This window comes from Cyprinus carpio, chromosome B16 (genome assembly GCF_018340385.1).
Source record: "Cyprinus carpio isolate SPL01 chromosome B16, ASM1834038v1, whole genome shotgun sequence".
Lineage (NCBI taxonomy): Eukaryota > Metazoa > Chordata > Actinopteri > Cypriniformes > Cyprinidae > Cyprinus > Cyprinus carpio.
This window is the reverse complement of record NC_056612.1, coordinates 9,598,277-9,614,702: the sequence shown is the minus strand read 5'-3', so window position 1 is coordinate 9,614,702 and position 16,426 is coordinate 9,598,277. Positions and strand designations below refer to the sequence as shown.

At 38.9% G+C, this 16,426-nt stretch overlaps 1 protein-coding gene across 3 annotated transcripts in view; it reads right to left on the bottom strand.

Moving 5' to 3' along the window:
* The window catches only part of LOC109070399 (glutamate receptor ionotropic, kainate 5-like), a 65,966-nt gene that overhangs the window by 12,972 nt on the left and 36,568 nt on the right, over positions 1-16,426 (bottom strand). For all 3 annotated transcript variants that reach the window (XM_042740582.1, XM_042740580.1, XM_042740581.1), the window contains exons 4-7: positions 4,028-4,192; positions 2,043-2,207; positions 1,733-1,830; positions 1,472-1,637 (exon numbers count right to left, since the gene is read on the bottom strand). In XM_042740582.1, the coding sequence (XP_042596516.1) occupies positions 1,472-1,637; positions 1,733-1,830; positions 2,043-2,207; positions 4,028-4,145 (547 nt within the window). In that variant the 5' untranslated portion in view covers positions 4,146-4,192. The remainder of the gene's footprint in view (positions 1-1,471; positions 1,638-1,732; positions 1,831-2,042; positions 2,208-4,027; positions 4,193-16,426) is intronic.

Here is a 16,426-nt window from a genome sequence, read left to right as displayed (position 1 = left end):
TCTTACACAGCTGAAAGTTGGTCAACATAGACAATTTGCATGACTAACTCTAGCCTAGTGCAAATCTGTGTGGAAATCTTTGGCCCACACACACAAAAAAAACTCCAAATTCACATGGATTCCAATTAAAATAACTGGATTTCACCCACAAAAATTCACCAAGCACAGGTAAATGTGACCACACAGCAACATGCTAATGTCAGACTCTATTGAAATGAATTGTGTGGCACACTATTTGAGTTGCTGCTGATAATTCTCCAATTCATTCACTCACTGCTTTTGGTAACACTTTACTATAGGGAACTATTCTCACTGTTGAATAGTTTTTTAATAGCATGCCTATTATTAAGATATTGGCTGTTTATTAGTACTTATAAAACACATATTCTGCATGACCATATTCTGTATGAATCACTTCTTCGTATTCATGCAAAGTATAGACATCAAGGCAGCTGGTTTAGTTTTGGAACATATGTCTGCAGACTGCAGTAGATAAAAATCATGGTTAAATTCTGTTTTAAAAAAATATGTTTACGCAGTTGTTTAGATGTTCCTTTCAGTCTGACAGACAAGAGGTCACCAGAGAAAAAACAGTTGAATCTAACACAAAGTGTGTGGCATCAGATGACAGTTTCATAAATGAAACGCAATGATGTTTACCACAGAATCACGGCACACATACAACACACATGAAAACATTTGTGTCAAAACAGGCTTGCGAAATTGCTTTCTATCTGTTTAACGAGAAGCTATAGTGCAGCGGCGAGCTTCTCTCCATCTCTTGCCACCATTTTAAATGAGCTTGATGAGTGGCAAGTTGCACCTACTCTGCTGCCATAGCAACCATAGTGCAGCCAACTGGGTCAGAGCTGAGCGTTATGTAGCGATGCCCTCTCTAACACACATAACCTTCCTAAAGCACAAACACACACACAGCCACACATGCACACACACTGCATACGTGCTGGTGTCTCACACATTAACACGCGCAGCATGGGGGAGATTTATTCTCAGATTACGTGAATGTTATGTTGTCCAGTGACATGCTGTGTAATTGCCCAGCAGTATGTTTTATTGGCACAGTTACCTATTACAACAAAGAAATTGTTAGTGCTTGCAGTAAGAAAGCACTGCAGTGTCATTATCAGAGTCTGTTCTCCAGAACTTCTGTAATTTCATCTCTCTCATCAGCCTTGAATACATATTGTAATGTGAGTGGTTGCTGAGAGAAGATGATTGATTGGGCGGATGAAGTTGAGGAAATCAATTTAAACGTTTTTTGGAACAGTGGAATTATTATGCATCCTTAGAAAGATGCACCTTCTTCTGAAGACTTCAACACTAACTAATAATTATAAGTTTCCTGTGCTAAAAAAAGTATGTGTTGCCCTCCATGTGGAATCATTTTACATATTCAAGCTTGTAGGAAGACCAGACCAGCTGATGAGCAGAGCAGAGGTCTCGGACTCACATTCGGCCTTAGCACAGACCAGACTAGCCGATGGGTAGCTGAAGGAGCGTAGGATGGCTCCGATGGCAAGGCTCAGATCCTCATTGCTAGGATACAGAGTCACAGACGCAAAGCGCAGGTAAGGAAGCCGTGGAGTCTCTTCCGGACCGATTTTCACATGCGGAATCTGAGGGAGAGCGATTTGAAGAACAAAGGGAAAGAGATTATGGTTAGCGAATGTACACAAAATAAGTAAAAGTGGAATATTTAAATGAAGCTCACCTCCTTTTCCCCACAGATGTGACTGACTATGGAGCCAGAGGCAGGGCTGGAGGCGGGGCCAATCACTGAGACCACGCCCTTCGGTAGAATCTGGCACACTACGACAAAAAAAGTAGAGCATTTTCATTCCTCATATCCACTGCTTTTGCCTTTCTGAGTCACTGTATGCTGTACTGCTTTACTTCAAAGTTTTTTTTTTGTGTGTGTGTGTGTGTGTGTGTTGAGGGATGTGTGTGTGTGTGTGTGTGTGTGTGTGTGTGTGTGTGTGTGTGTGTGTGTGTGTGTGTGCACTTTTTAATGTATGACTCACTAGTATCTGTAGTCTCATACTGAGAGTCTTTCTGGAGTTCAAATATGTCGACCTCCACGCGAGCACGAGCCGGGCCCTCCATCACACTGTTGATGTTCTCACGTGCTAACGCTAAAGCTAACCTCTCCCCACGCCCACAGACAGAGCTGTCATCCAAAATTGCCGCTAATGGAGGAGAGAATGAGAATGAGAGAGAAGCAGACAGATAATGTAGAGAAAAAATATGGGTACAAGTTATATAAATGTAATATATAAAACGGTTAGTTCCAGTCCTCGATTCTGATTGGTCAGCAGCTGTTTTATTCAGGATAAAGCACAGGTACGACTGCTTCACCCAACGGTTCTGGGTATCACTGCACAACACCTTTAGCAACATAAACAATCAATAATATAGTGTCAAAACTCTTCCATGTATTATGTATTCCAGCAAAATTAACTTTATTTGAAAACCATCATGTCAAATTAATTTACAGATAAATTACGGCTTTTCTAAATTCTAGGTTTAATTCTATTATATTTTCAGTTGAAAAAGATTTGCCATCTATTCATTTTTTAGGTGTATTGATATCCAAAATTAATAAAGTTATCTCCACTTTCCAATTTTGTGATACAGAAGAGTCTGAAATTCTTAGTCATCATTTTATTTCAAGAGGATACCCACAGATTTGGATTCAGTCAGCATTTGAAAAAGTAAAAAAAAATCAAGGATAATTCCATTATGACCAAAGTAAACGAAAACAAACACCTTCAGTTAATTACATTCTCACTTATACAAAGAATAATCATTAAATCAAATCTATTGAGAATATATACTGGTTTATTTTAACTGCAGATCATTTATTAAAAGAGGTTTTCGAATGTCCTCCAATGTTCACTTATTAAAGATCGCAAAACTTGGTGAATATGTAAGTTACAGATACAATATGACCAAAACACAAATACAAGGTTGTTTTCCATGTCGAAATTGTGCATCATGTTCTTCAGTGTTGCAATGTATAAGTCTTTCCACAAAAAAAGTGTATCACAATAAATCTTGCATAACATGTTCTACTAAAATTTTTATTTATTTACGTCAGTGCTCTTGTCCATTGAAGTATATTGGAAAGACATCAAGGTCACTAAGAATAAGAGTAAGTAAACATAAGTCAGCTATTTGAAGACGTTTTATTGATTGTAACCATGATACACTTAAATGTATCCACCTTTTTCTTGTCGTAAAAATGGGTAATTTGTAAATTCTATGTGTCTGGCTTCCGGTCTCATCTGCATCCACTCTGTCGAGCCATTTTTAGCTGAACAAAACAGTTCTTTTTTGCTGCTTGACATTGAAATTTGGCGTGACTTATATTATTTTAATGTATTATCTTAATTATGAACACGCTGGTTTGTAGTGCAAACAGTTTTACCGTTTACTGCACACATTGTTATTCTCCTCATTATTTACCTATAGCGGCTACTAAACTGGAAGTCTCACCCATAGGCTTACTGTTACGCTTGTGTTGAAGAAAAAGGTGGATAGATATTGAAGAAGTGAAAGTTTCTCACCTTGGGGGAGATATTGACAAAAAAAAATGTACAAAGAGAAGCATCCTGGATGTTTAATTAAAGACAATGTCATCTTCAGGTTTGAATAAGGATTTTGACCTTTCATGTTTCTTTTGGGGTTTTTTTTGGGTGGGGGTGGGGGGTACAATAATTATGAACAGTTTTTTTTTTTGCCTGATGTAGTATTCTTCCCATTATTTAATTCTTAATGTTTAAGAGGAGTCTGTGGATTGATAGATCAATTATTATAATCACCTGATGTATGTCATCTTTTATATAATCACTGAGAAAAAGAATTGTCACTCTGACTAAGGCAGATAGCCAAAACGTTTGTCTATTTTATCTCCAGCCTCGACTCTAATAAAAGACTTAATGACTCCAGACCAACCTTTATAATGCTTGTCAACCACATGACAAAAGTCCATATGTGTGCAACTTACCCATCCGTACGGATGACAGAATAGGGGTCTGGCTCAGGGAAGAAGGCGGCATGGTAACCACGGTGATTAACAGGAAGCGGAAGTAAATCGACAGCAGGAGCGCTGGCAGTTCCGGCATCTTCTACTGCTCCTCATGGAGATGCCTTCTGCTGCCTATAGCACCCCCTAGATGAACACAGAAATGAGATGAACTTTGTTATACATGAGTACTTACAGATTTCCATCAGTTTCTGTCTAGACTACAAAAACAGCTATTGTACATTTCCACCAAAGATACAGTTCACTGCACACACATTGACCTTTGTGACAACTTGCCCCAGTTATAGACAAAGCAATTCATCAAGCAACAAAAATATTAAAGGTAAAATAAAATATCAAACCATTGTTTTGGGCATTGATTTGTTTCGACCTGACATTTATTAAACGTTTCCTTGTCCTGAGAACATAGTTCAACCTTTGCCTGCATATATATGCCAGTGTGGCTTTATTGTGTTCAGTTGATTAACAATAGATATTACAAAACGATAATGAAACTGACATTTTAGTTTGAAGAATAAAATTCACAAATTACTTTTATTTAAGAAGGTTTTAAACTAGATGTTGGAAACTAACCTACAAAATTTACTGTTAGGCTAACAATAATATTTTTAACAGAACTTCTGACTCCAACACCTATATACGTAGTTACTAAGACAAAAACTTTTGAGAACTTGCCCCACTCTGCCCTATATCATCGTGTCTTTGGGACATATACACTAATGTTCAAAAGTTTTCAATGTCACATTCTTCTTAATATTTTTAGATATCAGGTAGAATGTAGAAATGTGATACATTTTTTCAAGATTCTTGGATGAATATAAAGAACAGCATTTATTTGAAACAAATCTTTTGTAACAAATATCTTGTATGTGTGAAATACTGTCACTTTGTAACTATGCAGTGTAATGCATTCTTGCTGAATAAAATAATTAATTTACACATTTTTTTTTATAAAATCTTACTATCCCCAGTCTACTGTATGATGTTGTAACCCTGTGACACAGTACTTTAAAGTTTACTGAAAAACACACAACCGCTTGATTAGTTTTACTGCAACATTACACACAGTTTGGTGTTATAATGGAGTGGACAGCGATGTGCGAAGCATTATTATTCGTCACGAATTAGGGTAAAAATTTATTTGACCACAGGTAAGAAGTGATGGATGTACTTCTCCCCCCTCTTTCTTTCTTTCTTTCTTTCTTTCTTTCTTTCTTTCTTTCTTTTTTTTCTTTCTTTCTTTCTCTCAGTCACTTTGGATGTGGCAGCAGGGCACGAAAAGTGAGAAAAAGTGGAAATGAAAAGACACAGCGTGTGTTTATACAGAATTGAGGAAGCCATTATTGTTCCACTGTAATTATTGCAGGCAAATACTAATGACCAGTGTCACAAATATAAATCTAAAGTTCACACCCGCTGTTTTGCATATGTGCACGCCTGAATGAAGCGATATTTGGCAGCCAGCAAGTAAACTGTAAAATCTAAATAATTTATGGGAGAGGGTGGGAGCACAAAAAAAAAGAGGCGACCAGAAATGTGGAGAGGGGGACTGAAATAAAAAGCAGGGTAAAGAAAGGAGAACAAAGAATGAGAGAAAGAAAAAAGAGAATGAAACACATAGTGAAAAGAAGACACTGAGAGAGAATATGGTTGAAGAGGAAGCCCTCGTGGAAAGGGAGGAGTAGACAGCAGCCGCTTCATTTGTTTCTTCTTCATCTTTGTAAGTAAGAAGTGAATCTGACAGTTATAATAATAGCAGAGTGATTCATTCTCCTTAATTGATTTGGATTGTGAAATGAGAGTGCTGGATGCAAGCTTTGCCAGTTGATACAGACACATTAAGATGTCACCAGGCTTCTGTGAGATGAAGAGGAAGCATCGAGGAAGCCTTTTCCTTCCTTATCTTCGCCTTTTCCACTTTTGGAAAGATTCCAGTGTGGAGGCAGGAAAAGACACCCGTCATGTGTCCCTCCTGGCACTCCATGGGCTGAGAGCACAAGAGCTTAATAAAACCATCAAAAACCCTCTTCATCAGGGGTCTGAAATCATCAGTGAATGCAAACACACACTGGCATGCTGAGGGGCAATTCACCCAGAATGAAATGGCACTCAATGACGGCGCTTTTTATTTGCACACGCTATCTGCGTGATTCGCTAAAGTAAATACATAAATCTGTTCAAGCCACAAATGCTCATACAGGCTTCTTGTGGGTCAGTTTGGAGTGCTCGGATGTGGAGGATGCAGCAAACTACTACAATCTGTCACACTTTACTGGAACTGTAAAACAGCCCTCTTCACCACAACACAGTATCACTGTCAAAATCTATTTATGTTAACTGAAATAAAAAGATCAAATATATTCTCAGGATAAACAGTTAAGTAAGTGAGGCAGAACCAAAATATCTGTCATTTAGGTGCATGTCTATTTTGGTTCATAGGTGCATAGGTGCAATATCTATCATGACAACTCTCAGAAGATTTTAGCATGGTAATGGATATGACCATGTTAATGTATTTGGTCTTGGCGGAATAGATCTGCTACGCTGCTGCTGCTGATGCTGCTGTTGCTGCTGCTGCTGCTGAATTGCTGCTACTGTTGTTTTTTGCTTTCGTTGTAGATTGTTGCTGCTGTTGCATAGCAAGTACAGGAAAGTGCTACTACCAACACCGATACAGTGCTGTGAGTATTTAAGACATACTGCTGTTTCACAAGTAGCATATATAATAACCCGTAGCAGATCTATACAGGTGGAGCTTGGGAGGTGAAGGGTTTCAGAGGAACTCTGAAAGCATAATGCAAACTGCTCTAGTGGATGCTAACCAGCCATTTAAATGTAGAGCAGCAAGCTCATTGGCTGCGTAAACAACATGAACCAATCGGCTTGTGCTAAGTAGTTTAATGCTGTGAATATCATCAGTTTGAGTTTCATGAAAGAATTGGCATGTAGCTTTATGGTACCAATGGGCACCTTTTAGGTGTAAATAAGGCACGGGGGTGTCCTTTTGAAATGGTGCTGCTGCAGTGAGAGCTAATAAACCTTTTTTATTTTCTAAAAATGTAACACAGCAAAACTGAAACTAAACTGACTGTTCTTGATTCCAGAACTAAAACTAAAAATGACTACAAATTAATTTTAGATTTTGATACATTGTATAAAGTTTGAAATCTTCACAACTTGCCTGCATTAAACATGAAACAGCATCACTAGTCAGAAATAAAAGTACAATATACTGACATGGTTAACATCAGTTCATTAACTTTGGAAGCCTTCATTTAATTGTCATTTATATATAGTATGAAAAAAATAAAAATAAAATAGAAATAAAACCAAATTAAAAATTGGCTTTAAAAATGTTTTTAAAAATCTGCTTTCTGATGGGCAGTAACAGCATGACATTTATGACAATGCAAATAATGCTGACTTCTGTGAATAATGTGAAATTTATAATTGTTATAATTTACAAAGCAGACATGTTAGTTGTAACAAAAATGACAGTGACTTAAAATTCATATGCATTTTCTGATCTTTATATCAGGTCTCTGGAGTTAACTGAATGAGTTATCAATTTTTTGCACCAAAAATGTTAAGTATTTGCAAAAATTATAATTTTCAATCCTCATGTTCACTCTGTCAAAAATATATACTACTGTGATAGGTGAAGTTCTCTGCATCCTATCCTCAGCCTCCCCAACAACATGTTTGACATGTTTTGTGATGGTCAAAGATAATAATTGAGCTCAAAAACCAACGCAACCACAATGTTTGCAACAGTCTGTTTCAGCAGGGTAATACATCACAAGAGATAAAATCTATTATCTGTGTATATATTTCTAAACCTATTCTTATAACTTGTTGTCAGACTGCTATAATTAATTGATATTTAGAAAAAATGGCAACATATTGAGAATAAATAAGAAAAAAGTCCTTTGTAATGTTAGAAGAACAAATAAAAAACATTCTAATTCAATCACTCAGGCATGTTATTAAAAATAAACATCAGCCAATAGATTAATCTGTTAGAAGGGAATGCATAGTTTTTTGAGGTGCTTGTCTACATCCAGGAACAAAACAGTGAGGATGGATCTTAAAATCTTTCCCTCACAGCTGTATAGTACTTGTGATTGATGGACAGACATGAGTTAAGAGCACATTTCCTTGAAGGTGCTGTATGTAAGATTTTGACTCTACTAAAGCATAAAAATGGCACAATATGTTTGCAGATATTTAAGAAACATGCTAAGTTAACATACTTGTTTATCTGAAAAACAGTGCTACAGTCAGTTATTGTCCTTTGAAAATGTGCGTTCCAGGCCGGAATGTCGGTCTCTGTTTTGGTGTGTGAAACCCGCCCACCGCCAGTTTACCCAGTTGTATTTTGGCACCCCGGGTTGCCAGTTGACAAAAAACACAGAGTATTTCATTTCATTAATCTTTCCTGTTTGTGTCGTCAATCCGGCGACCTGCGTGTGGTCAAGTCTGAGGAGGAGGGGCCGGGTGAAAAAAACCCTCTTTAATATTTTGAATTTGGACTGTAATACCTAGTTCAACCACTCGGTGTCAATCCTACATACAGCACCTTTAAATCAAACATTAAAAAGTTAAATCTGTTTATCATATAAAGTGACTGTATCTTTTTACAAAGCTTGGATTAAACCCCTTGATTCATATGGATTTGTTTTACGATGCCTTTTTTTGTATCTTCTACGTTTTGGTTCCACGTCCTTTCAATAGATGGACAGAAACTTCTCAGATTTCCTTAACAGTGTCTCTAATTTGTAATAATCAAAGTCTTATGGTTTGGAACAGTATATGAGGGTGACATGATGACATTGTTTTAATTTTTGGGGCATGTAGATGACACTCATGACATCACAACTGGGGAGATTTCAAATCTCTTTCAAATTGTGTTTTAGAAGGCTGGAAAACCAAAATAAACTGGGGAGGTTAGCACTGAGGTATCATTCTGAGGCAGGATGTTTTTACAGCAAAGTAACTTCTTATACGTGTAATTATCAAAGACATTTAAATTTATGCCCATTAAATGTAAATATGGTGCAGTGCAATTTAAGCACATTTAGAGCTTGGTTAAACTACACTGGCAGATGGTTAGGAAATAAGATGTGGGGTTTTGTGCTGAAATACCACATTCAGACTTCCTGAGTCTTCTCTCAATGGGCAAATCAGTCAGAAACAGCTTGTCTCCCTAATTCTCTCCATCTCTTCTTCTGTCAGTTGATTCAGTGTACTTCTGCTCTCCTCTGACAATCTTTCAGTGCTTTGAGCCTCTTACTTTGTCCTTAACCCACCCTGTAACATACAAACCCATGCGCTCTCTCACTTATACAAAGAGAAAATCCACCAGCTTGACAGTCGATCCTTCCTTTTTCTTGCCTCCTTCTGATCCTACATGTCTCTTTGCATTTCCACCAACCTCCCTCACAGTTACACACACTTCCATGCTTTTGAAATGGGGGGATGTTTCCACTAGCTGTCCTTTTTGACAACATGGGTCACTGATGCTGTTCACACGTAACACACAAACACCAGTCCATGTGTGTTTTGACAGATCTGCTCTTCGACATTGACAAGGCCTGCCCTGAGGTACAGCACAAACATCTGTTTCAAATCCAGATTCGTCAAAGACACACATGTACACACGGATGAACGAGTGATCGGCGCAGGCCTTGCACTTTGTTCACAGGATGCTGACTTACCTCACAGCAGAGAGCATTTCGCTCTCTGCCCACTCACAGATAAACACCATGCAATTAAGAATCTAACAGTCGTGATCGTGCCAGTAACAGACCAGTGTTTTGGCAAGATTTGAAAGATGCAGGTGTGGTTGGTCGCTGCTGAATATTTGATGCAGTTTTAACACTTTTTGGCTGGTACATTGTAAATACGTGATAAGATATGAAGATGAAAGGCTTATACCGATGTGAAATCTTGTTCTTTGTGTCAGATGAATGATTTAACCGACCCTGCTATGCCAACAGATTTAAATGAAAGCATTTCAGCTGTACGGCTCTTCAGCATTCCCTTTGGCTGAGTAAACAAACACGATGATTCCTCATGCATGACGTCTGCAGATGCTCTCGGGAGCCACGGCACTTTCAGGCTCCTGAGTTTATATGGGTGTGCAAGGTGCGGACTGCTGTAAACACGTGTAAAGCGTAGCATAATGATAAAGGACTCGGACGCAAACACAACTACGCTTCCAAGCCTGCAGATTACAAAACAATGTTAGCAAATCTGGTGATGAATATGCACACTTCATTACAAAACAAACACATACTGTAGGATTTAAAGAGCACATTTCCATTCAAACTAAGCGCATGCTTGCTGTGGTAGAGCCATGTGGATTTCAAAAGCAACTTATAACAAAAAAAAAAAAGAAGGGATTTTTGTTGTAGGTAAAAAAAATATCGTTTGTCTAAATTACTGTGGCATAAATCATCCATTCACATGTCTAAATGCGGTCACACTTCATTAGCTTCAAACTGAAAGTGCTATCATCAGCTACCCACACTCATGTCATTTGAAACTTTTAACTTTTAAACTTTTTCTCATGGAATATAATGATGTGGTTGTGCAACATTCAGACATAAACAGAGAATTAAAAAAAAAAAACAGTTTGAATTTGAATGGCGGTTCAGTAAAAAAACAGATACATAACTGAAATTCAAATTTAAATTTAAGGAAGTACAATTAAAATGAAATGAAATTCAAAAATATCCATATAGCCTCAATAGGATGTATATTGGTTAAAGGAGATTTTATTTCTCTTGCATTCAAGTCAAATTTGAATGATGGTTTTGTTTTAAAATTTAAAGAACTATAAACAGTCTTGAAATCTGATGTTACAGGCCTTACGAACAAACAAAAACTGACAGAGATGTCTGAAATGTCACTAACTTTTTGCTGGGTAGAAGAACACTTCATTCACCAGAACGTCATTAATTGTTGAATTAAACTGAACTGTAAATTGCACTTCCTTTAATTCCAATTCAAATTCATGCGGGATGTGGACAATTTCAATTCCAACTTTTTAATTAAAAATGAACCAATTCTTGAATTCTGAATTTTGCTGAACCACTGACTGTCAAGCGCAGTTGTATTTTTGTATGTTTAAGAAAAACAGTTAGAGCTGGATTATAGCTTAACTACTTTCTTTGGTTATGTCTTATCTTGCCTAGGGCACCAAGTGAGCCAGAACTGCCACTGGTGCCACCACAAATACATATCAAAAATAGGTGCATGATGTGCCTGTCAGTATGTTACAGCAGTAACTATCAGTGTGTTTCAATGGATTACACTCAACCTTTACAATCACCAGTAATATTAATTCATATGAACTCTTTATTAGACATTAGGCTTTAGAGAAAAGGCCACTTATTGCTTGTTGAAGGTGAAGTTAAGTCGCAGCTCAACCAACGGTTTCTATGATACGTTGTGACATTCATTCTTTCTCTCCTGCTCTCTCTATCACACACACGCTCACACACATATTGACACCAACATTAAATGAGTCAGATGACATTTGCTCTATCTGTCCCTTTCTCTCAGAGCCAGATTATGCTGCCGTGGCAACAGGGTTAGATGGGAAGAAAGAGAGAGAGAGAGAATGCATCTGATATTTCAGGAAGTTAATGTTGGTTTTTCATCTTCTCCTTGTCTCTTACCTTTGAAGTTCATCAGTATGGAAATGGAACACAGTGAATTTTGATCTTTTCACTTGGCATAAAACCGAATATGATTACAGGGTTCTTTCCCATTGAGATTATTGTTTGTGCTCCTGACTCGCATTGATATGTGATGTTGTGGTCTTATTCCATATTACTCTACCAAAGGTCCCTTAAGAGACTGTGAATTCAATAAGGCAGCGACTGTGTACAATTGTAAAATAAGACATGATATTTATGCTGTGCGTAAAAGAAGATGCAATTTACAGTGTCATTCACAAAACATTTGTGGCACTTTTGTATGTAGTATATTTTTATTATATTTTAATATTATTCACTAATCACCAGTAATCCAGTTAACCAGCCACAAAATTCAACAAAATAGCACTGAGGCTTGTCTATTTAAATTAAATCATTCTTTCAGACCAAACATGGTGCCTTTCTGCATAAATTAGGGTTATTATACATTGCGCCCACAAATTGCCTGCTGCAATTAACCACACGCTATTACCGCCTGAGTGATGTTTGTATACATTTTCTATTGATCACAGAAGCAGTTATTCATAAAATGATGATCAAATGATGCAGATGAGCATTATAACCTGGCATATATCCAAATATCGCCTTACAAATTGTGTTCAGCACCGATTTTGTGGGCGTTTATGCAGTTACCCGATTTGCATAGCTCTTGTAGCGAATCAGCAACTAAAATGATGCAGAGTGAATAGCCCCCTCTGAGAGAAAGTTAAAAATACTTTCATTTTATCATCCAGACCTTCATAAGTTCAGCTTTATCTAGTGAAGTAATTGATTTGAGCACCAACAGATACGATGTACATGAACTAATTCCTCTAAATAACTTTTGACCTGTGAGAACTTGAATCTCTCTCTGCTGTACTCACAGACTGAGATGCGCTAAACCCCGCAGGGGTCTCTTCTCAATTAGTTAACACCAAGCTCATCACCTCATTCAGCGCAGACTTTTAAAGCAACTTCACTGCTAAAACTACTGTTTCAGATGGAATCAGGCCTGTAGGCTTTTTGCTAATTTCTTAGCATACACTGAGTATTCTTGGAGGTTCAGGGGCAAACGCGTCGGACACTTGTAAGCAAGCACTACGGAATCTCATTAAATAAGTGAAAGCTTGTTGAAATCCAGTTATCGAGCTCACTGAGGTCTAATTATGCTTAACTAAACCAGCAGAATCCCAGGTAGAATTGGAGATGACTTATTAAAGCCTGGATAGAGTTCCGCAGATCTAGCTCTCGAGATATTTACAGCTAAAATGTTTATCAGGCCACCAGCGATGTGTCATTATGGTAATGGGCCATATGCTAAGAGGAAAAATCAAATAAGCGAAAAGACTTGGTATTTATGGAAGCACAAACATTTTATGCGAGATTAGCATGGCCTCGTTTCATAGCTCAGTGAGTCGGGACTAAGGGTTTGAACACATGCATAATGCATGTGTGTATGTGTGGGTGTGTGTGTTGCCTTCCAAAAAAAAGTTTCCACCATTCCTAACAGATCAGAGGATGATCGCAGAAACTATTAACATAGAAAATTTCACAATTTTATCTTTCACAGTGTTCAAATGCCACAGCGAGACCCCTGGATTTTTTTCTTACAAGTTTCCAAAAATCTAAATGCTTTGTTTGTTTGTTTTATCTCATATATATATATATAATATATATATATATATATATATATATATATATATATATATATATATATATATATAAAATTATTTATTTATTTATTATTATTTTTTTTTTCCACTATCTATCTCAGTGGTTCTCAACTCCAGTCCTCAGGACCCACTGCTCTGCACATTTTGTTTGTCTCCCTTATTTATCGCAACTGATTCAGATCATCAGCTCATTAGGAGAGAGATCCATGAACTGAACTGAGTGTGTCAGATTCAGAAACATTCAAAATGTGCAGAGCAGCGGGTCCCGAGGCCTGGAGTTGAGAACCACTGATCTATCTTGCCCTAAGAATGAAAAACTCCATATCTTGCGACTGTGACTTTAAGAAACACCCGCTTCACTTGAGAAATGAGTAACAGTCCTGAGTGGTGCTGTGCTCCAGTCCTCACACACTGGCTTGCAGGTTTGCTGTTGTCAAATATAGTTTCTGACCGCCCCATCCATCAATAACAGCCTCTGTGAAAAGCTGTATTACATTGTTAAGTGAACCTTTCACGGTCTAAAATCTACCTGAAATGTGCAGCACAAAATGTTGATCAAACTGATCAGGGATCAGGGATCTTGTTAGAAAAATAAACAAGAAGCTGCTCATTTCTAAAGTTTGTTTCCTTAGAAGGATCTGCAGAGTAGTAGGTGCTACACGCAAACAGGAACAGATGGTTTTGGAAACCTTTCTCTCATTTTACTATTTTTACTACTTTCTCTCATTTTTATATTGTTAGTCTTTTTATTCCACTTTAATATCATAATGACTAGACAGAAGATTAATGGCAAATTAAAATGAGGGAATAAATGATCATTTTAATAAAAAAAATTAAATGTAAATAATTATATCACTCCAAAATGGATGAATTAATAGAGATATAACAAATCTTTTAAAGTAGTAAAATATAACAAAAAATAAATTAATATATATTGACAAATAAATAAACCTATTTAAAACTATGTACTAAAACTTTTGAAAATGTGGTTTTATAAATAATAATAATAAAGTTCAGTGAAATATATATGCATATAAGTGTTCCTGTGGCTCAGTGGTAGAGCATTGTGTTAGCAGCACAAAAGGTTGTGGGTTTGATTCCCAGGGGAAAACATGTTAGGTAAAAAAAAAAAATTCTCCTTTACGCACTGTAAGTTGCTTTGGATAAAAGCATCTGCTAAATGCATAAATGTATGTATGCATACATATGTGTGCATATATATATATTGTGGCGAGTATCCCGGTTCCAGATCAGCGCCGCCCTGGAAACGCCGCTATCACACAGTCAAAACACCTGTGTGTGATGAATGGCGCACCTGGAGCTCATTCCTGCCGGTTACAAAAGCCAGAGGAAGAGGCATCCGAGGTGGGTTGCATCGAAGTTCCAGGATAATCTAACAAATGTCTTTTACTCATTCACAGACTCTGATGGCACCCCAGGAGAGGGATCTTCACCACGGCACTTCACCTCATGAGCACAGAGTGGAGGCCTGCACCAGTCACCCGGGCACGTGTGATCAGTTGTGTGTGTAAATAAATCACCTTCCGGGGCACTTACCAGCCGTATCAAGTCTGTGTTCTCATTCACCCCGCGATATATGGTGGAGAATGCAGGCATTACAGGTGAATTGAGACACAGAATTATGAACGCCAGGTTGCTTTAACAATCCCTCTGTTTCATCTAGGAGAACCGCTCTCTCCCCTAAGGATAAATTGAAGAGATCATCCGCCGCCTGACTGAGCTCTCAGCCCGCCAGCAGCAGTTTACAGAGGAACTCTCATGATCCCGTACATGCTCTTTGGAGTCCGGGAGGTACCACAGGCTTCCACAGGCTTCACCCCGTTTGAACTGCTGTTTGGGAGGCAACCCAGGGGCCTTCTAGATATCGCACGGGAAGCTTGGGAAAAATCAGCCAGCCCCACTGTGCAGCCTAGTTGAGCACCTAGTTGAGTTCATGCCCCTAGTGAAGGAACACCTCGTGGCGGCCTAGTGCACCCAGCAACGGCCGTATGATCATCCTCCCCAAGCCCGGGAGTTCCAGCCAGGGGAAAGGGGGGTGGTTCTGGTCACGGCAGCTGCGAGCAAGTTCCTGGCAACCTGGCAGGGGCCCTACACCGTGGTGGAACGAATGGGACCGGTTACGTACCCTGTGCGGCAACCCGGCCGCCGATGAACAGAACAGATCTACCATGTGAACTTGCTCAAGAAATGGGTTCCCTGGCCTGAGCAACTCGCCGTGCTCGCCCACACTGTCCCTCCAGTAGTGGACATGGACCCGCAGCTGTCTGCGACCCAGAAGACAGAGCTCAAGGCCCTAGTCCGGCAGCTTAAGGATGTGTTCAGTGAAACACTAGGTAGAACCACCGTCATCGAGCACGAGATCTGCATGGAGGTAGGAGTAGTAGTCAGGAGTGGTAGTTAGGGGGTGGCAGTAGCTGGTACGAGGGGTATAGAGGATGAGGTAAAAAAAGATGCTCCAACTGGCAATCATCGAGCCCTCCTGTAGCCCTTGGGCCAGCCTAATCATGATGGTACCAACACCCTCCATTTCTGTAATGACTTCAGGAAGCTTAATCAAGTATCCACCTTTGACGGGTAACCCATGCCGTGGGTGGATGAGCTCTTGGACCAACTAGGCAAGGCTCAATATATCACCACCTTGGACCTCAGCAAAGGGTATTGGCAGGTGCCCCTCTCCCAAAGTTCCTGGGAGAAAACAGCCTTCAGCACTCCCAATGGCCACTGGCATTACTGGGTACTACCCTTAGGCCTACACGGGGCACCGGCCACATTCCAGCGGTTGATGGACATCTTGCTCAGGCCCCACCAAGCCTATGCTGCGGCTTACCTGGACGATGTCATTATACACGCTGGGAGGGCTGGGAAACACACACTGAGCATTTACGGAGGGTGTTAACAGAGCTCCGGTGGGCTGGCCTGACTGCCAACCCCAAGAAGTGTCACCTCGGCCTCACCGAAGCAAA